The sequence below is a fragment of the Carlito syrichta genome, unplaced genomic scaffold, assembly GCF_000164805.1.
Source record: "Carlito syrichta isolate Samal-C Ts95f unplaced genomic scaffold, Tarsius_syrichta-2.0.1 Scaffold305070, whole genome shotgun sequence".
Lineage (NCBI taxonomy): Eukaryota > Metazoa > Chordata > Mammalia > Primates > Tarsiidae > Carlito > Carlito syrichta.
In genome coordinates, this window is record NW_007249166.1 from 197,270 (window position 1) to 213,023 (window position 15,754).

Sequence of the window (15,754 nt, forward strand, 5' to 3'; positions counted from 1 at the left end):
ATGGCCGGGAGCGGCCACTGCACTCCAGTCTGGGCGACAGAGTGAGACTCCAACTCAAAAAAATAAAAATAAAAATAAAAACAGTCAAATATAACTTTCTATATAAGGAACTCCTTAAAAGCAACTTTTGCCAATCAACAAGGAAAATCAAAATAAGACCTTGATAGGCAGATGGGTAAAGACCCTGAACAGGTAGATTTCACAAAGCCAAAAGCGAAGAGATGACATACTCTGAGAAGGCTTTCCACTTCCCTAGCAGTCAAAGAAGTACACATTAAATCAATAGTGCAAAACTACTGTTTTATCTCCAAAACGAGAAAATATCTTTTTGAATGAAATCACCCAAAAGTAACAAGGAGATAGTGCAAAGTCTATTTTCACACACTGCTGGGGAAGAGTAAACAGAACAAGTCTTTGGCGAAGCAATTCAGCAATAGACAGCCCAAGCCTCCAAAGTGCTCATACCCTTTGATCTGGAAATTCCATTCCTGAGAGTCCAGCCCAAGGACATATTCTAAAACAGAGAAAATGCTTCTTATGCAAAGGAGCTGCTGTTCTCTGCAGCACCATTCATATGGTAAAGAGCCGAAAATGATCTAAACAGCCCTAATTTGCTGGGTAAATAGCTTTATGCTTTACAAACATAGCAATTGTGCAGACATTACAAGTTATTTTTCTTTTGTAAAAGTCTACATATTTAATAGGGAAATCAATTATTATTATTTTTTAAAAATTCAAACATGGAAAACAGTGTGAAAGGAGAAGACTCTCCTTCCCCAGCACTGCCCGTAACCACTTTTCTTTCCCATCCCAATTCCAGTCAACCCTTCCCAGTAAAGGTGCTATCAGGAGATGGGTGTGTATAGCTCCAGATATTTATTTAGGCATTTATTTACATATATATGTGCACATGTATAGTTAAGTTTTTTCTTCTACTAAAATGGGATCATACCATCTGTATTACTGTGTAATTCACTTAAATATTTCTAGGTAATCTTTTTATGTCAGTACACATAGATCTACCACATTCATTTTTAACTACATAGAATTCTACAGGATGAATATAATTTATTTAACCACTCCCTAGCTAATGGATTTTAAGATTCCTAATTTTGCATCATTACAAACAATGCTGTTGCTCTAATAACCACTCATAAATAAGATTTATAGAGTTTATAAAATATGGGGAACATCTTTACATCATAATAGTAACCAAGTTCCTCATACAGCACAATTTCAGCTACATAAAAATATACATAGCAGAAAAGAACAGAAAACAGAAACAAATGTCCCAAGATAAGAACAGTATTTTTTTCTGAGTAGTGGTATTTTTTTAATGCTTTTTATATTTTTTTGTATCTTCCAAATTCTCTCTAATTAGCAAGTATTACTTCATAATTGAAAAAGAGTAGAAAAGAGTATAATTATTCTATTATTTGCATTATGAAAAAGGATATATCACAAGGCTATTTTAAAAAATACAGTAAATATTAGTTTACCCAGAAAACAGTTATCAGAATTGGCTGAATGAAGTTACTGAACAAGCAACAGTCCGATATGCTCAGCTAGCCATCCTGAGTCAGGGATAACCAGTTCCCTAGGGTGGAGAAAGGGAGGCTACAACTAAAATGGTATGTTAGCAGACATGCTAAATTAGCTAGGAGATTCAAGGGAATTGACAACATATGTCAATGTCAATGTACAAAAACTTGTACACAAGGCTGGACGTTGTAGCTCATGCCTGTAATCCCAGCATTTTGGGAGGCTGAAGCAGGAGGATCGCTTGAGCTCAGGAGTTTGAGATCAACATAGCAAGACCTCATCTCTACAAAAAAAAAAAAAATTATTAAGAAAAACTTAGCAGGGCATGGTGACACTCACCTGTAGTCCCAGCTGCTCGGGATGAGGTGAGAGGACTGTTTGAGTCCAAGAGGTTGAGGCTGAAGTGAGCTGTGATCGTGTCACTGTACTCCAGCCTAGGTGACATAGTGAGACCCCGACTCAAAACAAAACAAAACAAAAACAAAAACAAAAAATCTTATACAATATGTTCACAGCAGTATTATTCATGATAGCCAAAAAAAGTAGAAACAACCTAGGTGTTCATCAGTTGATAAACAAAATGTCTGTCTCTACACAATGGAATATTATTCAGTCATAAAAAGGAATGAAGGATGAACCTTGAAATCACTAGGATAAGTGAAAGAGCCTCATAAAAGGCTACATATTACATGATTCCATTTATATGAAGTGTCTAGAATAAGTTAATTCACAGAGATAGGGTAGATTAGTGGTCACCTATGGCTGGAAAAAAATGGGAAATGACTCCTTATGATAAAGGGTTTTTTGGAGGGATGATAAAACTCCTGAAATTAAATAGTAGTAATGGTTACACAACTCTGATAATGTACTAAAAGCCACTGAACTGAACATTAGAAAAGGGTGAATTTTATAGTATATGAATTATATCTCAATAACACTGTTATAAAAAATAGTTACTAACAATGAAAGTTTGTAGACATGTTAACTTAGTTAATAAAAAAAATTTAGCTTATAATTTGCTACATATACAAGACTACAGAAAATTATTTTCGGTGAAGAATAAGCCAGGTATAAACTTTATTCCCTTCCTCTCCTGATAATATCAAAGGAGAAACAATTAAGCAATCTAGAAATAATTTCCTCATTGAATAACAAAAACTAAGAAAGAACAGCAACAAAACTTTACCAAGACAATATAATCTAGTTAGGGTAAAATTTATTTTTTTGAAAAGAAGGACAGATTAAAAACTAAGATTATGGAGCCAGACATGGTGACGGAAAAGGTTCTCACTCCCTCAGTGCTATTTCAGGGTTACTTATGTTATCCTCTTTTCACTCTCCTTTTTGAAATTCTGATGATGACTAAGAAAGGATCAAGCAATATCCAGAGTGTAGAACCAATTAATAAGAACACAGACACTTTTCAGACTTAGAGCAAAAATCCAAGCATCAGAGAAATCTGACCAAATCCTATCTTTCACTGAAGTTGGGTTTGATTTTACCACTTCCACAATGAAAATATTTTGAATGAAAGCACTGACAAAAAAGAGTCACTGAAAGCTCCCGCCACATTCAAATCCACAAGGATAAATGAAGCCTGACTCAAGTGCTATTTTGAAACTGAAAAGTCAACAACAACCTAAAAATAGAATAAAACTAAAAATTGTGTGCTGCTTAGATGCCTGTAATGATTTAGTAAAAGTTAGAAAATCTGTTTGAAGATTTAAGTGCAGTTAGACAAGAGCATCCAGTAGTTTTAAGCTCACATCGATGTTCAGAAAAGGAAAGCCAATGGGCAGGCTGTTAGTTTGATAATAAAAGCAGCAGTAATCTATCTCAAAGAATTATTTTAAAAAGAAAGAAAAAAAGGAAAATCTGCTTATGTAAGCAAGCACGATAAGTTTTTGATTTTGATAAAACCGATTTTTTAAAGGAAAAAAATTTGTAAAGGTAGACAGGGTACTTATTTCCAAAGAAGCAAGTGTCAGAATTCAAGGCTACAAAAGGCAAATTGAACCTTTTAATCAGAGCAAAGTGACCAAAGAGTATATTGAAATCTCAGCTTGCTTACTGAGACAGGTTATCTTAGTATAAGTTAGATTTCTTAAAGGCAGTTTTAAGTTTTAAAATAGGGAAGCATTTGGACAACTTTCCTACAGGCCTGACCTCCCTTTGGACTGGAATGTGAACTTTCCAGTCCACCCCATCCCCTTAGCTCATCAAAGAAAAGTCCCTCAAAGTGTAGCCCAACCTTTCAGTTCACGGTTTAGCATAATAATCACTAAATCCCCTGACAAAATGTGTCCTCTCTCCAACTCTCTCAGTGAAAAGCATCACATTTACTGGTCACAAGCTCAGAAACCATCAAGTTCCCAGTTGAAGGCAGACTCAAGCCCACCCTATTTAGCTAGTCAAAGTTGTAGAAATGGCAATAAGCCCACCTTTCAGTTCATGGTTTAATATAATAAAAGTCTATCCAAAAAAGTCTATCATAAACTAAAAGTCTATCAAGTTTCCTGACAAAGGCAAAATATGTGTTCTGGGAAAGCACACTCCTGAGCTCATCAGGGGTGGAGAGATGATAATCTCTCAGGAGCAGGTACCTACAGCCCTCTCTTTAACCTAATAATCATTGTGAAAGTATATCATGTTTTTATAAAAAGCAAAGGTGCAGTCTTTTTCCAAGACATCCTGCCTCCCAGCATGTCTCTCTCTCTCTCTCTCTCTCTCTCTCCCTCCTCCCTTCTCCCTCCCTCCTTCTAATACATTTTGTTTTAAAACTATGCTAGCATTCTGAAATTCCTTTCAGTAGTGAGTCAATGAACTCACAAGCATGGTGCCACACCCTACTCAACAACACTTACCACTTAAAAAGACCATGTGTGTTTAGTAAATTTTCCACTCACACAAAATCCTGATTGTATGAAACCATGTGAAAAAGTTGCATAAATCAGGGGATCATTTCTATTAGAATTATTCCAGCAAGTTTCATGAGAATCTCCTGAAGACAATACAATGGTACTAAGAGGAAAGAAGCCTATAATTCAAGTTTCCAAATTTTGATATTGCCTACGTTGCAGTTACAATTCTTGCTAACATTCTATGGGACAAAAAGCACATTCTAAACTGTTGGGACAATGCATTAAATGGTATTAAAAGCTACCTAAACCTGGAATGATTAATCATGATATTTCTGAAGCTCAGTTGCTGAAGATAAAGTGAAATGTGCTATTTAATGCTGTGCTGGAGCATCCCAGATGCCTACATCCTTCTCCAACTCCAGTTAAGCTATGTCACATTGGTAACTTAAAGTCAACATTGGTGGGAGTATTTATACAACTGAAATGAGCAAATGCTACAAATCGGAATTTTTCTTTTTCTTTTCAGAGTTGATTGTTAAACATTTATTCACATACCACTGACTACATTTCTAATCTCTCTGGTTAAAGCTCCTAATTAGTAAAACCATTCCAAAAATCTAGCACATATTACTCTCGTAAATTCTGTATCCACATGAACATTTCATCAGCACCTCAAACTTGACAAAATATGTCCTCCCTCCAACTCTCAGTGAAAAGGATCCCAATTACTGGCCACAAACTCAGAAACCATTCTCGATAACTCCTACTCCTTCACTGGATTTCATCTCATGTTAGACCTTAAAATCTCTACAATTAAAATCCCTCTCTCCAATTGAAAGAACGTAACATGGAGTCAATATAGCCAATGTGTAGCCATTTTAACATTACTTAGCTTTAAAATATTTTTCTAGCAGTTCACTTTAATTTACCCTCTAATCACAAGCCAAGGACAGAACCAGTTTCTCAGAGGTAGCTATTGATAATTGTTTTATAACCCCCTCCCCAACTTTTGTATTAATTAGCTTTTCTATTTCAAGTATTTGCCTCCACCCAAGTTAACCTAATCAGCCCTCTGTGAATTTCATGACACAGACAGACCCCATCACCATGGCAGCAATCATGTGATTAACCCACCCATCAGCCTGCCATCAGTCATCTAAGTCAGTACCTGTGCTTACCTGCCCTCTGTGAGGATGTGGAGAAGACCACCACCCAATCACCTTAACGACCTGCTTCCATCAAAGGAAAAGGTTAAAAGACATTCAACTTCAAACAGTGGTTGCCATTGCTTTGTTAAACTCTGGTGTGTACACGTGGCTCTTTGAGCTATGGCCCCCATGTTTCCTAGCCTTGACCCTATCCCCGACCTTGGGGAGGTAAATCTCCTCTCTCCTCTCTCTCTAACTTACTATATAAACTATATTTTTCAATCTAACTTCTGTGTAATTCTTTGCATCTTTCATATGGCACCGGATGACAAGCCAGACATTCACCATTGGGCCCGACCTAACATTTAGAGGCTCCACTGGGATATATTTTTAACATAACACCAACCGTCTTTAGTGGGATCCTCTTTGACCCTTCCCTGTCCCTCCTATTGGCCCCTCTCAACCATCTACCACAGTATTGCTAGGCTGAACATAGTAAAAATCATAAAGGAGCATGCTACTCTACTACTTTATATCCTTCAATTACTCTCTATCAACTTTGGCATAAATTGCAAATTCCTTGGCACAGTGGTAAAGGCCTTTTAGCATCTGACTGTGTTCTGCCCTCCACATTCGCCCCTTACCAGTCACTCCCTCATTGTCAACCTCTCCCCTGTGACTGTAATTCATCCTTGAAGAGTCAATGAAAGCATTATATTATATATCCCCACACACCAGCTTTCTCATATGCATGTCTCCAGTCTAGTGCTCCACACACCTACATTTTAAATAGACTTAACAGTCTAACTCCTTCAGGCTTTGAGCCCCCCCAAAGTCTTTAATTTTTGTATTCCTATTACCTAGTTCAGAGCCTGCATAAAGAAACCACTCTAAATTTGCAAAGTAGGTCTAGTACCAGTTACCCAAGAAGGTTGTTGGAAAGATTAAATGAGATGGTATATGCAAAGAACATGCAGCACAACACATGGTACATAATACTCATTCACCTGCCCTAGAAGAGCCCCAACTGGAGAAGAATTAAGCCTCCATCATATTATACATCCATTTAGCCATTTGTAATTTACAAAGTTCATTTATCACCTAAATGCACAGTAGGAGGTAGACTGATGAAAATGTGTTTTTAATTGCTATGTCTTTGAATTCAAAGGTGTTTTTGTGTTTTGTTTTGTTTTTTTTCCCTCCAGCTCCTTTTCCTGGTCTAGCATTTATTTATTTTTGAGGAGGTAACCACACATGATGGGATTAGTTCAGCTGATCTTTAAAATAAAGGCTTTAAAAATTCTCTATTCACAAGTGTTTTCAAACTTTTTGTTTAATGCTGCAGTTTCCCTCCCTCCTCAAATGCTGTCTTATTAGATGTCCTGTTAAACTTGGTGGTTAAAGGCAATGCTGACCTGGGTGAAGCAGCATTTGGAACCATCTTCCAGACCTCTTCTTGCAGGGTGGTCCCCCTACAAATATGGAGGCTCGGAAGAACACAAACTTCAAAATGGGGAACCCTACCCAAGGTTCTGAAATCCCATAAGGTCAAGTCTAAGATCTAAGATTCTTTCTACCACATCATACTGCCTACTTAGGGTCAAGGCCACAATCTGTGGCCTCTGGACAAAAGGTTTGTGTTTCTTATACATGACTACTCATCATCCATAAATACTGCAACTGTACAAATCTAAGATAGGCAACTGGAAGTGGAAATAAATTTAAACTGCTTCCACTTGACAAAGGTCAAATGGAAGAGTAATAAAAATCATCTTTCCCTTCAGCAGACAAAAATAGTATTCCCTGGCTGCCAACAGAGGAACTACCTACCCATAGGGGGAATTTATCAGTTTCTGGAACAAAAGATAAAGGAAGTCAAAGAATCACCTTCCAGATTATTCTAGAAGAGTCTACTGGTAGAGATTGCTTCTGACCCCCCCCCCCCACTTTCCCCTTCTTCATCACTCTTACTTAATTATAGTTTTTATTCAGGGTGTCCCAGCTAAAAGACATTTCCCAGCCTCCCTTGCAGGTAGTTATGACTCTATAACTAAGTTCTGGTCAATGAAAGGTAAATAGTAACTGGGTAGCATTTCTGAGAAAGGGGCATGGCTCTTTGCCATTTTTTTCTTCTTTCTGTTCCTTTCCAGAGCCTGGAACTTGAACTTGATGGCTGCAGTTACTGCAGCTATCTTGTCATTTTGAGGATGAGAGCCTTGCACTAAGGTTGACAGAATTGATAGAAAGAGACCATGAAGAAACCATTAAAACAGGCATACACAGCCTACCTCTGGCTTTATTATGAGAGAATTCATTTTTTTTTTCATTAATCAGTATTTTTTATTATGGTTTTGTGGGGTACAGTTAAGGGTTAGGTGTACAATGACGTTAAGAGAATTCATTTTTATAAGATAAATGTATAGTTAGGACCCTTTTGCTAACAGCCAAACACAATTTCTAACCAATATAGTCCTTGGTCTTATTGGCAGAAACTACAGAAGTCAGGCAGAGATATTTGGGAGATGAGATGACTCCAGGAAAGGAAGCAGTTCATCTTATATCCTCCCCCACTTCTTGCCAGATTTTCAAAAATAATTCTAGAGAAGGTTAGTGGAGGATAAGCACGCACAAGTTAAACTCAGATGACTAGAAGCTGAGTTTATCAAAGTCTGCCAGAGGGCCGGGCTCGGTGGCTCAGCCTGTAATCCCTGCACTGTGGGAGGCAGAGGCAAGTGGATTGCCTGAGCCCGAGGTTTTGGGTTCGAGACCTACCAGGCAACTTGGCGAGACCTCATCTCTACAATAAATAAAAAACTAGCCAGGTGTGGTAGCACACGCCTGTAGTTCCGGCTACTTGGAAGGCTGAGGCGGAAGGATCGCCACAGCCCTGCAGGTTGAGGCTGCGCTGGCCAGGAGCGTGCCACTGCACTCCAGTCTGAGCGACAGAGTGAGACTCCAACTCAAAAAAAAAAAAAAAAAGAAAGAAAGAAAAAAAGTCTGCCAGAAAGACTAAGCCTGTAAAAGTAGGTGTCAGAGTAGCCAGGTTAGTAACTCTGCATGGCTTTCTCCATTGTATCTGACCAAGAGAGGGGCCCCTTTTTGTACCTCCTCCAGGTTGCAGAACTCCTGTCGCAGGGTTACCTTCAGATCAGTGCATTCTCTCCCGCATCTCAATGCTACCAGACACTCCTTGGTCAATGGTGGGACCTAATCAGAGGACACAGCTTCTTAGTGGAGAAGTCTGCGGGAACTTCATATTCCCGCTATCCCTAAAAATGGAGTGAAGCTTTGTTACTCCAACCTAACAAGCCAACACCCATATACAAACTCCCCAACTCCCCACAAGCTGCAAGGAGCGTTAAGTTATCTCTGTGGTTTCAGGAATCGGCTTCTCATAGAACCCCAGTTAAAATATGGTGCTTTGGCCAGGCATGGTGGCTCAAGCCTGCAATCCCAGCACTTTGGGAGACCGAGGCAAGAGGATTGCTTGAGCCCAGGGGTTCAGCCTGGGCAACCTGGAGAGACCTCGTCTTTACACTATATCAAAAAATTAGCCAGGCGTGGTAGCACGTTCTGTAGTTCTGGCTACTTGGAAGGTTGAGGTGAAAGGGTTGCCTGAGCCCTGCTGGTTGACGCAGGGGTGGCAGTGAGCGTGCCACTGCACTCCAGCCTAGGCAACGGAGTGAGACTCCAACTCAAAAAAAAAAAAAAAAAAAAGAGGTTAATCCTCTACCAAATAATATTTACATTCCATTGTTTTTTACCCAAACCTAGAGAAATATTCCCTTTTAATAAATTTTATTTTATTTTATTTTATTATAAAGATGTGGGGTATAAGTCAGGATTAGGTACATAGGTAATATATGTGCAGGTGAAGTTTGGAACTCCAACTGTTTGGCCCTCTCTTCCCCTGGTTTAGGATTAGGTACCTTTTTGTTGTTATATGCACCCTCCCCATTTCCTCCTCCCCCCGGCAGTGTCTCACAACTGCCAATCCCTACCTTGTGCTATTGTGAATAATGTTCAGGTCCCATTTATGAATGAGAACATGTAGTATTCAGTTCTTTGTTTCTGTGATGGATTGCTAAGAATGGAGAAATACTCTATTTAAAGAATTACCAGTTTTCAGTTATTTCAGTATTTCTATTTCAAATCACATGATCATTGCCATGTCATAAGCATAGTTCCCGATGGCTAGTTGAAATGAAGAAGGACCTAGCAATTAAGGCTTTATCCTTTAATATCAGTGGCCATACTCTACCCTACCATGCCAACTAATTTCCTAAGGCTCATGTGATATCAAACAAAACAGTTTCACCAATGATTGACTTTAAAATGAGTTGAAGTTTGGGAAAAACATTCAAAGTAAAATAGGGTGTAAGTGACTTTTTAAATCGAATATACCTTACAAAAGAGCTCCAATAACATCTTTTGGCGAGCTCGCTCATAAGGGTCATACGGAAACAGCCTCCTTCCTGGATAAGCATCATCCAGGTACTCACAAGTGATGACAGACTCGTAGATCAGTTGACATTGACTGTTCTCCAGGACAGGGATTTGGCCAAAAGGGTGCTTTGTATAGTACCATTCAGGCTTGTTTCTCAGGTTAATGTTGACAACTTCATGTCTTAAAAAGCAAAAGACAAACAAGACAACAAAAATGAGAGACGTCGGCAGACAGAGGCTCATCTTGAAAGCAGGAGCAATCAATTTATAAAGTTAAATTTGCAGTTCATTGTTCAAAGTTTATATTTATATAAAATACATAATTGTCAAGAAGTTGTGCTAGATACTTTGTATGTCTTATCTCAGTTGTTCCACCTGGTTCCCTATGAGATAGGTTTATTCCATAGGAAACAAGACTCAAGGAGGCTGAATCTCGTGCCGCTAAGTAGCAGAGCCAAGATCAGAGCCAGGCAGGTAGACTCAGGGCTTACACAATCAAGACATGAGAGAATTTAATACATTTTAAATTTGAAAATACAAACCTGGTACTAACAGGTCGCAACACACTGTGGTAAATGTTAACAGTTAAGAGTTTGAGTTCTGGGATCAGGCTGGCCAGTCTAGTTTGGAACCTTAACCAGATCCTTAAGCTCTCTGTGTTGTGTCCTTAATTATAAAATGGGGGCTAAGAATTGGTTATCTCTTGGCATCGTTGTGATGAGTAAATCAATGGATATGTACAAAGTGTTTAGAACAGTGCCTAGTATATAAGCATGCAATAACTTTCAAATTTTTCTTAATTATTGTTATTAGAGGTTCGAATATTAATATTATTATTACTTAGGTAACTATAAGAGTAACATTCTCAACCCTGTAGCCTCAAGGGCAGCTCATTATGTAGTCTACATTCCAGCAAAGTTGCTCTACCTTCCAAATCCAGACCTGCAGAAACTAGTCTTGCAAAATTCTTCTAAAAGGACATATACTCGTTACTCAGGTATATTTTTAAGTTATAAAGTTACCAAAGGCATGCACATATGTTTTTAAAGATTAAAGGAGCCAGACTCGGTGGCTCAGCCTGTAATCCCCCACTTTGGGAGGCTGAGGCGAGTGGATTGCCTGAGTCCGCGGATTTGAGACCTGCCTGGGCAACTTGGCGAGACCTCATCTCTACAATAAATAAAAAAATCAGCCGGGTGTGGTAGCGTGCGCCTGTAATTTTGGCTACTCGGAAGGCTGAGGAGGGAGGATCACCGGAGCCCAGCAGGTCGAGGTTGCGGTGGCCGGCAGCGGCCAGTGCACTCCAGTCTGGGCGACAGAGTGAGACTCCAACTCAAAAAAAAAAAAAAAAAGATTAAAGGAAAAAATTGGGAACATTCTTTGCTCAGTCTAGAAGAATGTCTTACAAGCTAAAGCAATGAATCTCAGCCAGAAGTCATTTTTCCCTCTCCCTAAGAGTCATGATGGCAATGTCTGAAGGCATCTTTTGGTTGTTACACCTGGGGTGTTTGAGGGTGGTGGTTTATTGCTATCCAATGTGTAGAGGCCAACAATACTGCTAAATATCCAACAATGCATAGGATAACCCCTATCTTTCTCTCTAAGACAAGAGTCAGGACCCTAGAGTAACATTCTCAACACTTTAGCCTTGAGGACAGTTCATTATGCAGTCCACATTCCAGCAAAGTTGCTCTACCTTCCAAATCCAGACCTGCAGAAGCTAATCTTGCAAAATTTCTTCTAGAAGGACATATACCCATTTCTCAGGTATGATAAAACATTCCAGACACCTCTCGATAGCAGTTCCTCCTATTTCATTGTTTGTAATGATTTGTTCATTCATTCAGCAAATTTTTTAAAGTGCCTACTATGTGCCAAGGCTCTCTTCTAGCCCATGAATAACAATAAAAAGTTCCTAACTTCAATAACTCACATTTTAGGGGAAGTAGTGTGTGGATGTGCAAGGAAGCTGGGGGTGTGGGGAAAGATGGATGAATAAATAAGAAAATGTTAGAGGCAGTCAGTGCCATAAAGAAAGGATAGAGTTGACCTAAATTGCCTGGGGTGTGGGTGAGGGGACACAGTGAGAGCAGTCAGGAGAGGCCGCAGCCTTGGCTGTGTCCTTCCTAAACAAACATGAGAGGAAAGCAGTTCAATAGCTCCATCATTTGAGAGGACCGTAATAAAGTATACCATAGACTTAGGTTAGGAGCATGCTATAACCCAATAAATATGTAATCGGCTTGTGGACAATAGCGCAGCCATTTTTAGTTTTTAGTTTTCTGTCTTAAAACATAACCTGTAACTGTTTAAAGTTCCAGTTATGGGAAAAACTGCAAAGCTCTAGTTATTCTTCCCTTATCTCACTTTCCCCTTAGTAACAACCAATCAGGTGCCAGGGGGTAATCACCTAAGTTTCCAGATGTCTCTGCAACTTCCCTAGCTAGTGGACCAAGGTCAGCCCGAGTCAGGTTAGCCAATCCTTCACGATTAAGCTGACCACCAGAGGTTACTACCCAATTAAATGGTAACACAACTGAAAAGCCCCCCCAATCTCCTCCTCCCTTTATGTAAAAGCATAAAAGGCATCTGCTTAAGGAAATCAGAGCCTCTGAATGTACTCCACTGTGTCGGTTGTCGACAGAGGCCCAGGCTCGAGCTTGCAAATAAAGACCCTCTTGAACTTTTATCGGAATTGGCTCTTGGTGGTCTCTCGGATTGAACTTTTGGCCACTACACATTCAGTTTACTCTGCATGGGCCTAAAACTTATATGCACAGATATAACTCTGAAAAGGGCTCTGCATTTCAGGAGAATTTGCTGAAAAGCCTGTCCTTTGCTAATTATGCATTGACTTTGTGTAGGAAGAAAGGAATAGGGAGCCCCTTCTAACATTTAAGCAAAGCGCCCAGATTTTAAACATTTCTCCTTGCCTGTGGGGGACTGGGCTTGGGCAAGCTCAGTTCCCAGTCTCACCTGATGCCTTTGGCCTTGAGGACTAGGCGGGTCCTGTGCGAATAGGGGCAGAACCTCATGCTGTAGATGCGGATCAGGCCCTCCGGGACTGGCCCTGGGGGACAACTTCCTGCAGTGTAGGTGAGGATAATGGAAAGAAGGGGCTTGTTAGCCTGCTGGGGAGAAAGGGTCACTCCCCCAATCCCAGAAAAGATTGGCGTGCCCCACCCTCCCAGTCCCAGAGAAGACACTTTTGCACTTTGCTCTTGTGCAGATCTCTTCAAGCCCTTCCCCGCCCCGCTGGTCTGCGGATCAAGGTTGAGGCAGCCCCTTCTCCACAGCCAACATCCCCAGCCACGCGGTGCCCCCAGCGCGCGGACCGATCCCGAGGGCTCACCTTTACCCAACGACCTGGTCTCATCCTCACACTGGATCTCCAGGCGTCTGCGCATTGCTCGGAGCTCACAGTCGCCGCCCTGTAGCTCACCACAGCCGCCGCAGGCTCCTGGGATAGCTGAGCTCAGGATCCCCTTCCTGCCCCAAATTCAGCTTTTGGAGGACTGGACTCTGATGGAGTAGAGGGGAAGTGATCTGGGGCAGGAGCTAGGATAATTTAATCTGGGGAGACATCGCCCCACGTTCGGAAATCCGAGTAGGAGCTGGCAAAACAAAACAAAACAAAACAAAATAAAACATAACAACCTGAAAGTTCCCCTTGCTTTGGCTATGTGGGAGCCTGCCCCATATCAAGCATCCGTGAAGAATGGGCATTTAAACACCAACTTGTATTTCAAAGGAGTTTAACAAAAATTGGCCAGAGTAACACTCAGTCTTTGTGTCCCATTCTGAGGCCTCCCTCTTGGATCACTAAGACAATTGGCCACATCATCTGCATAGTAAGTGCTGCTTTAAAAAAAAAAAAAAAGGCCAAATTTTCTAATGATATAGTAGACAGAAAATAAAAAAAATGATTGGTGTTGAAATCTTACACGACTCTGAGAGTGACTGCCTCCTTAAAGTTTTGCACCCTAGACACCTCACTTGCCTCACCCTAGTCCCGACCCTACTTGTGAGATTTTATCCAAGCTCTGAAAAACTGGTAGTGAATAAAAACAAGATACCTGGAAGCAAAGAAGAATTTGTAAGCTCTTCCCACCATCTTCCCTCCCCACCTCATAAATATTTGAGAAGACTCTAGTTACTAGGGATACATTGCCAATAGCCTGGCAATATGGGGGCCACTTCCATCTATGAGAAGTGAAGGAGGGATCTGGCCTTATGACAGCCATAAGTTGATATAATGAATTTCAGCAGGTGGAAAAATAATTCCCTTAATTTTCCAGGATTCAGCTTAAGTGTGAGTTTCTTATAAATGCATTTTATGGGATCGACAGGTAATGAAGTGAAAGAAGTAAAAGAAATGTATTTTATGTGTCTCACTAACACTATTTCTATAGATTAACTTATTTGATTCCCACAACTGCTCAGTCAAGCAGCTAGTATTATTCCTATTTTTTGTAGAAAACAACCTCAGAAAAATGGAATCATTTGCCCAAAGTGACCAGCTAGTAGGGTTGAAGAATTTTAAAAGTCCAAAACCTGACTCACTGCCTACGCCTCTAAAGCTGATAACAGTGTGGAGAGGAAAAGTTATAAGTTCAGGAAAAGACGTAGCATATAATAGCTGCTCAACAAGTGCTAGTTGAATCTAAATATCTTTTATTAAAATGATAGAATCTAAGTATGTAGCTAATGAATGGGCATCATTTGGCTTTGAAGTTCCAATCTTCAGAACTTCTTGGTTAATACTGTTAACATTTTTTGCTACCGATTAAGAATCTTTGAAAATCTTCAGAAACTACATTTTTCACTAAGTCATTTGGTGATTTCATGTGAAATAAGCTTAGACAATAATATGGCTTGTGTTGTTGCATTATAGGAATTAGGGAATGGCAAAAATGATTGAATAAATGTTCTCTGAAAAGAATGTCATATATATCAGCAAGAAATCTGATGTTGGAAAAAATGTTTCCTGACTTTCTATGCTGACAATTTTTCAATTTGGAAGACAGAAAAAGTAGTAGAATAACAACTACTCTGGGCTAATTTTATTCAAGAAAGACAAAATAAAAGTAAAATAAAGGGAAGAGACATAACCATGTCATGTTAGAGCTCCTGGTGGATAAGGGATGATTTCTGGGCAGACAAATGTATACCTCACACAAAGAAAGAAGATTTCAATAGTTGAAAAAATAATATCCGTATTCTAAAAAGGAAGGCCATAGAGGAATGCAAAATATCAAGTCAAAATAAATTATTTCTAGCACATATTTGGTGCTTTATGTGTATTAACCAATCTAACCCTTAAAACAGTCTTATAAATGCTCTATTATTATTCCCTTTTAAAAGATGAGCAAACTGAGACTAACAAGATTAAGCACTTGTCAAATGCCTCACAATTAGTAAGCAGAAGAAGGAGGATTAGGAACCACAGAAGTTTGACTCCAGGGGCAACAGTCTCAATCAGTATCTTAGTCTTCACCAGATGCAATGGACTGAATGGTCAGCAAACTTTTTTCCAAATAGCAAATATTTTAGGTTTTTCAGGACATCGGGTCTCGACTATTCAACTCTACCCATGTAGTGTAAAAACAGCCATAGACAATATATCAATGAATGGGTGTGGCTGTGTTCCAATAAAAGTTTATTTATGGACACTGAATTTGAATTTCATATATATATTTTAAGTCTTATTTTTAGAGCAGTTTTTAATTCACAGCAAAATTGAGTAGAAGATACAGA

The 15,754-nt window shown here is 39.6% G+C and overlaps 1 protein-coding gene across 2 annotated transcripts in view; it reads right to left on the reverse strand.

The window, feature by feature from the left end:
- Positions 1–13,611, reverse strand: part of GSTO2 (glutathione S-transferase omega 2) — a 21,947-nt gene extending 8,336 nt beyond the window's left edge. Inside the window, exons 1-4 of one of the 2 annotated variants that reach the window (XM_008061081.1) lie at positions 13,350–13,611; positions 12,974–13,082; positions 9,956–10,178; positions 8,657–8,758 (exon numbers count right to left, since the gene is read on the reverse strand). In XM_008061081.1, coding sequence (XP_008059272.1) covers positions 8,657–8,758; positions 9,956–10,178; positions 12,974–13,082; positions 13,350–13,404 — 489 coding nt within the window. In that variant the 5' untranslated portion in view covers positions 13,405–13,611. The remainder of the gene's footprint in view (positions 1–8,656; positions 8,759–9,955; positions 10,179–12,973; positions 13,083–13,349) is intronic. The other variant, XM_008061082.1, reaches the window with a different exon arrangement.
- Between the last annotated feature and the right edge of the window lie 2,143 nt (positions 13,612–15,754).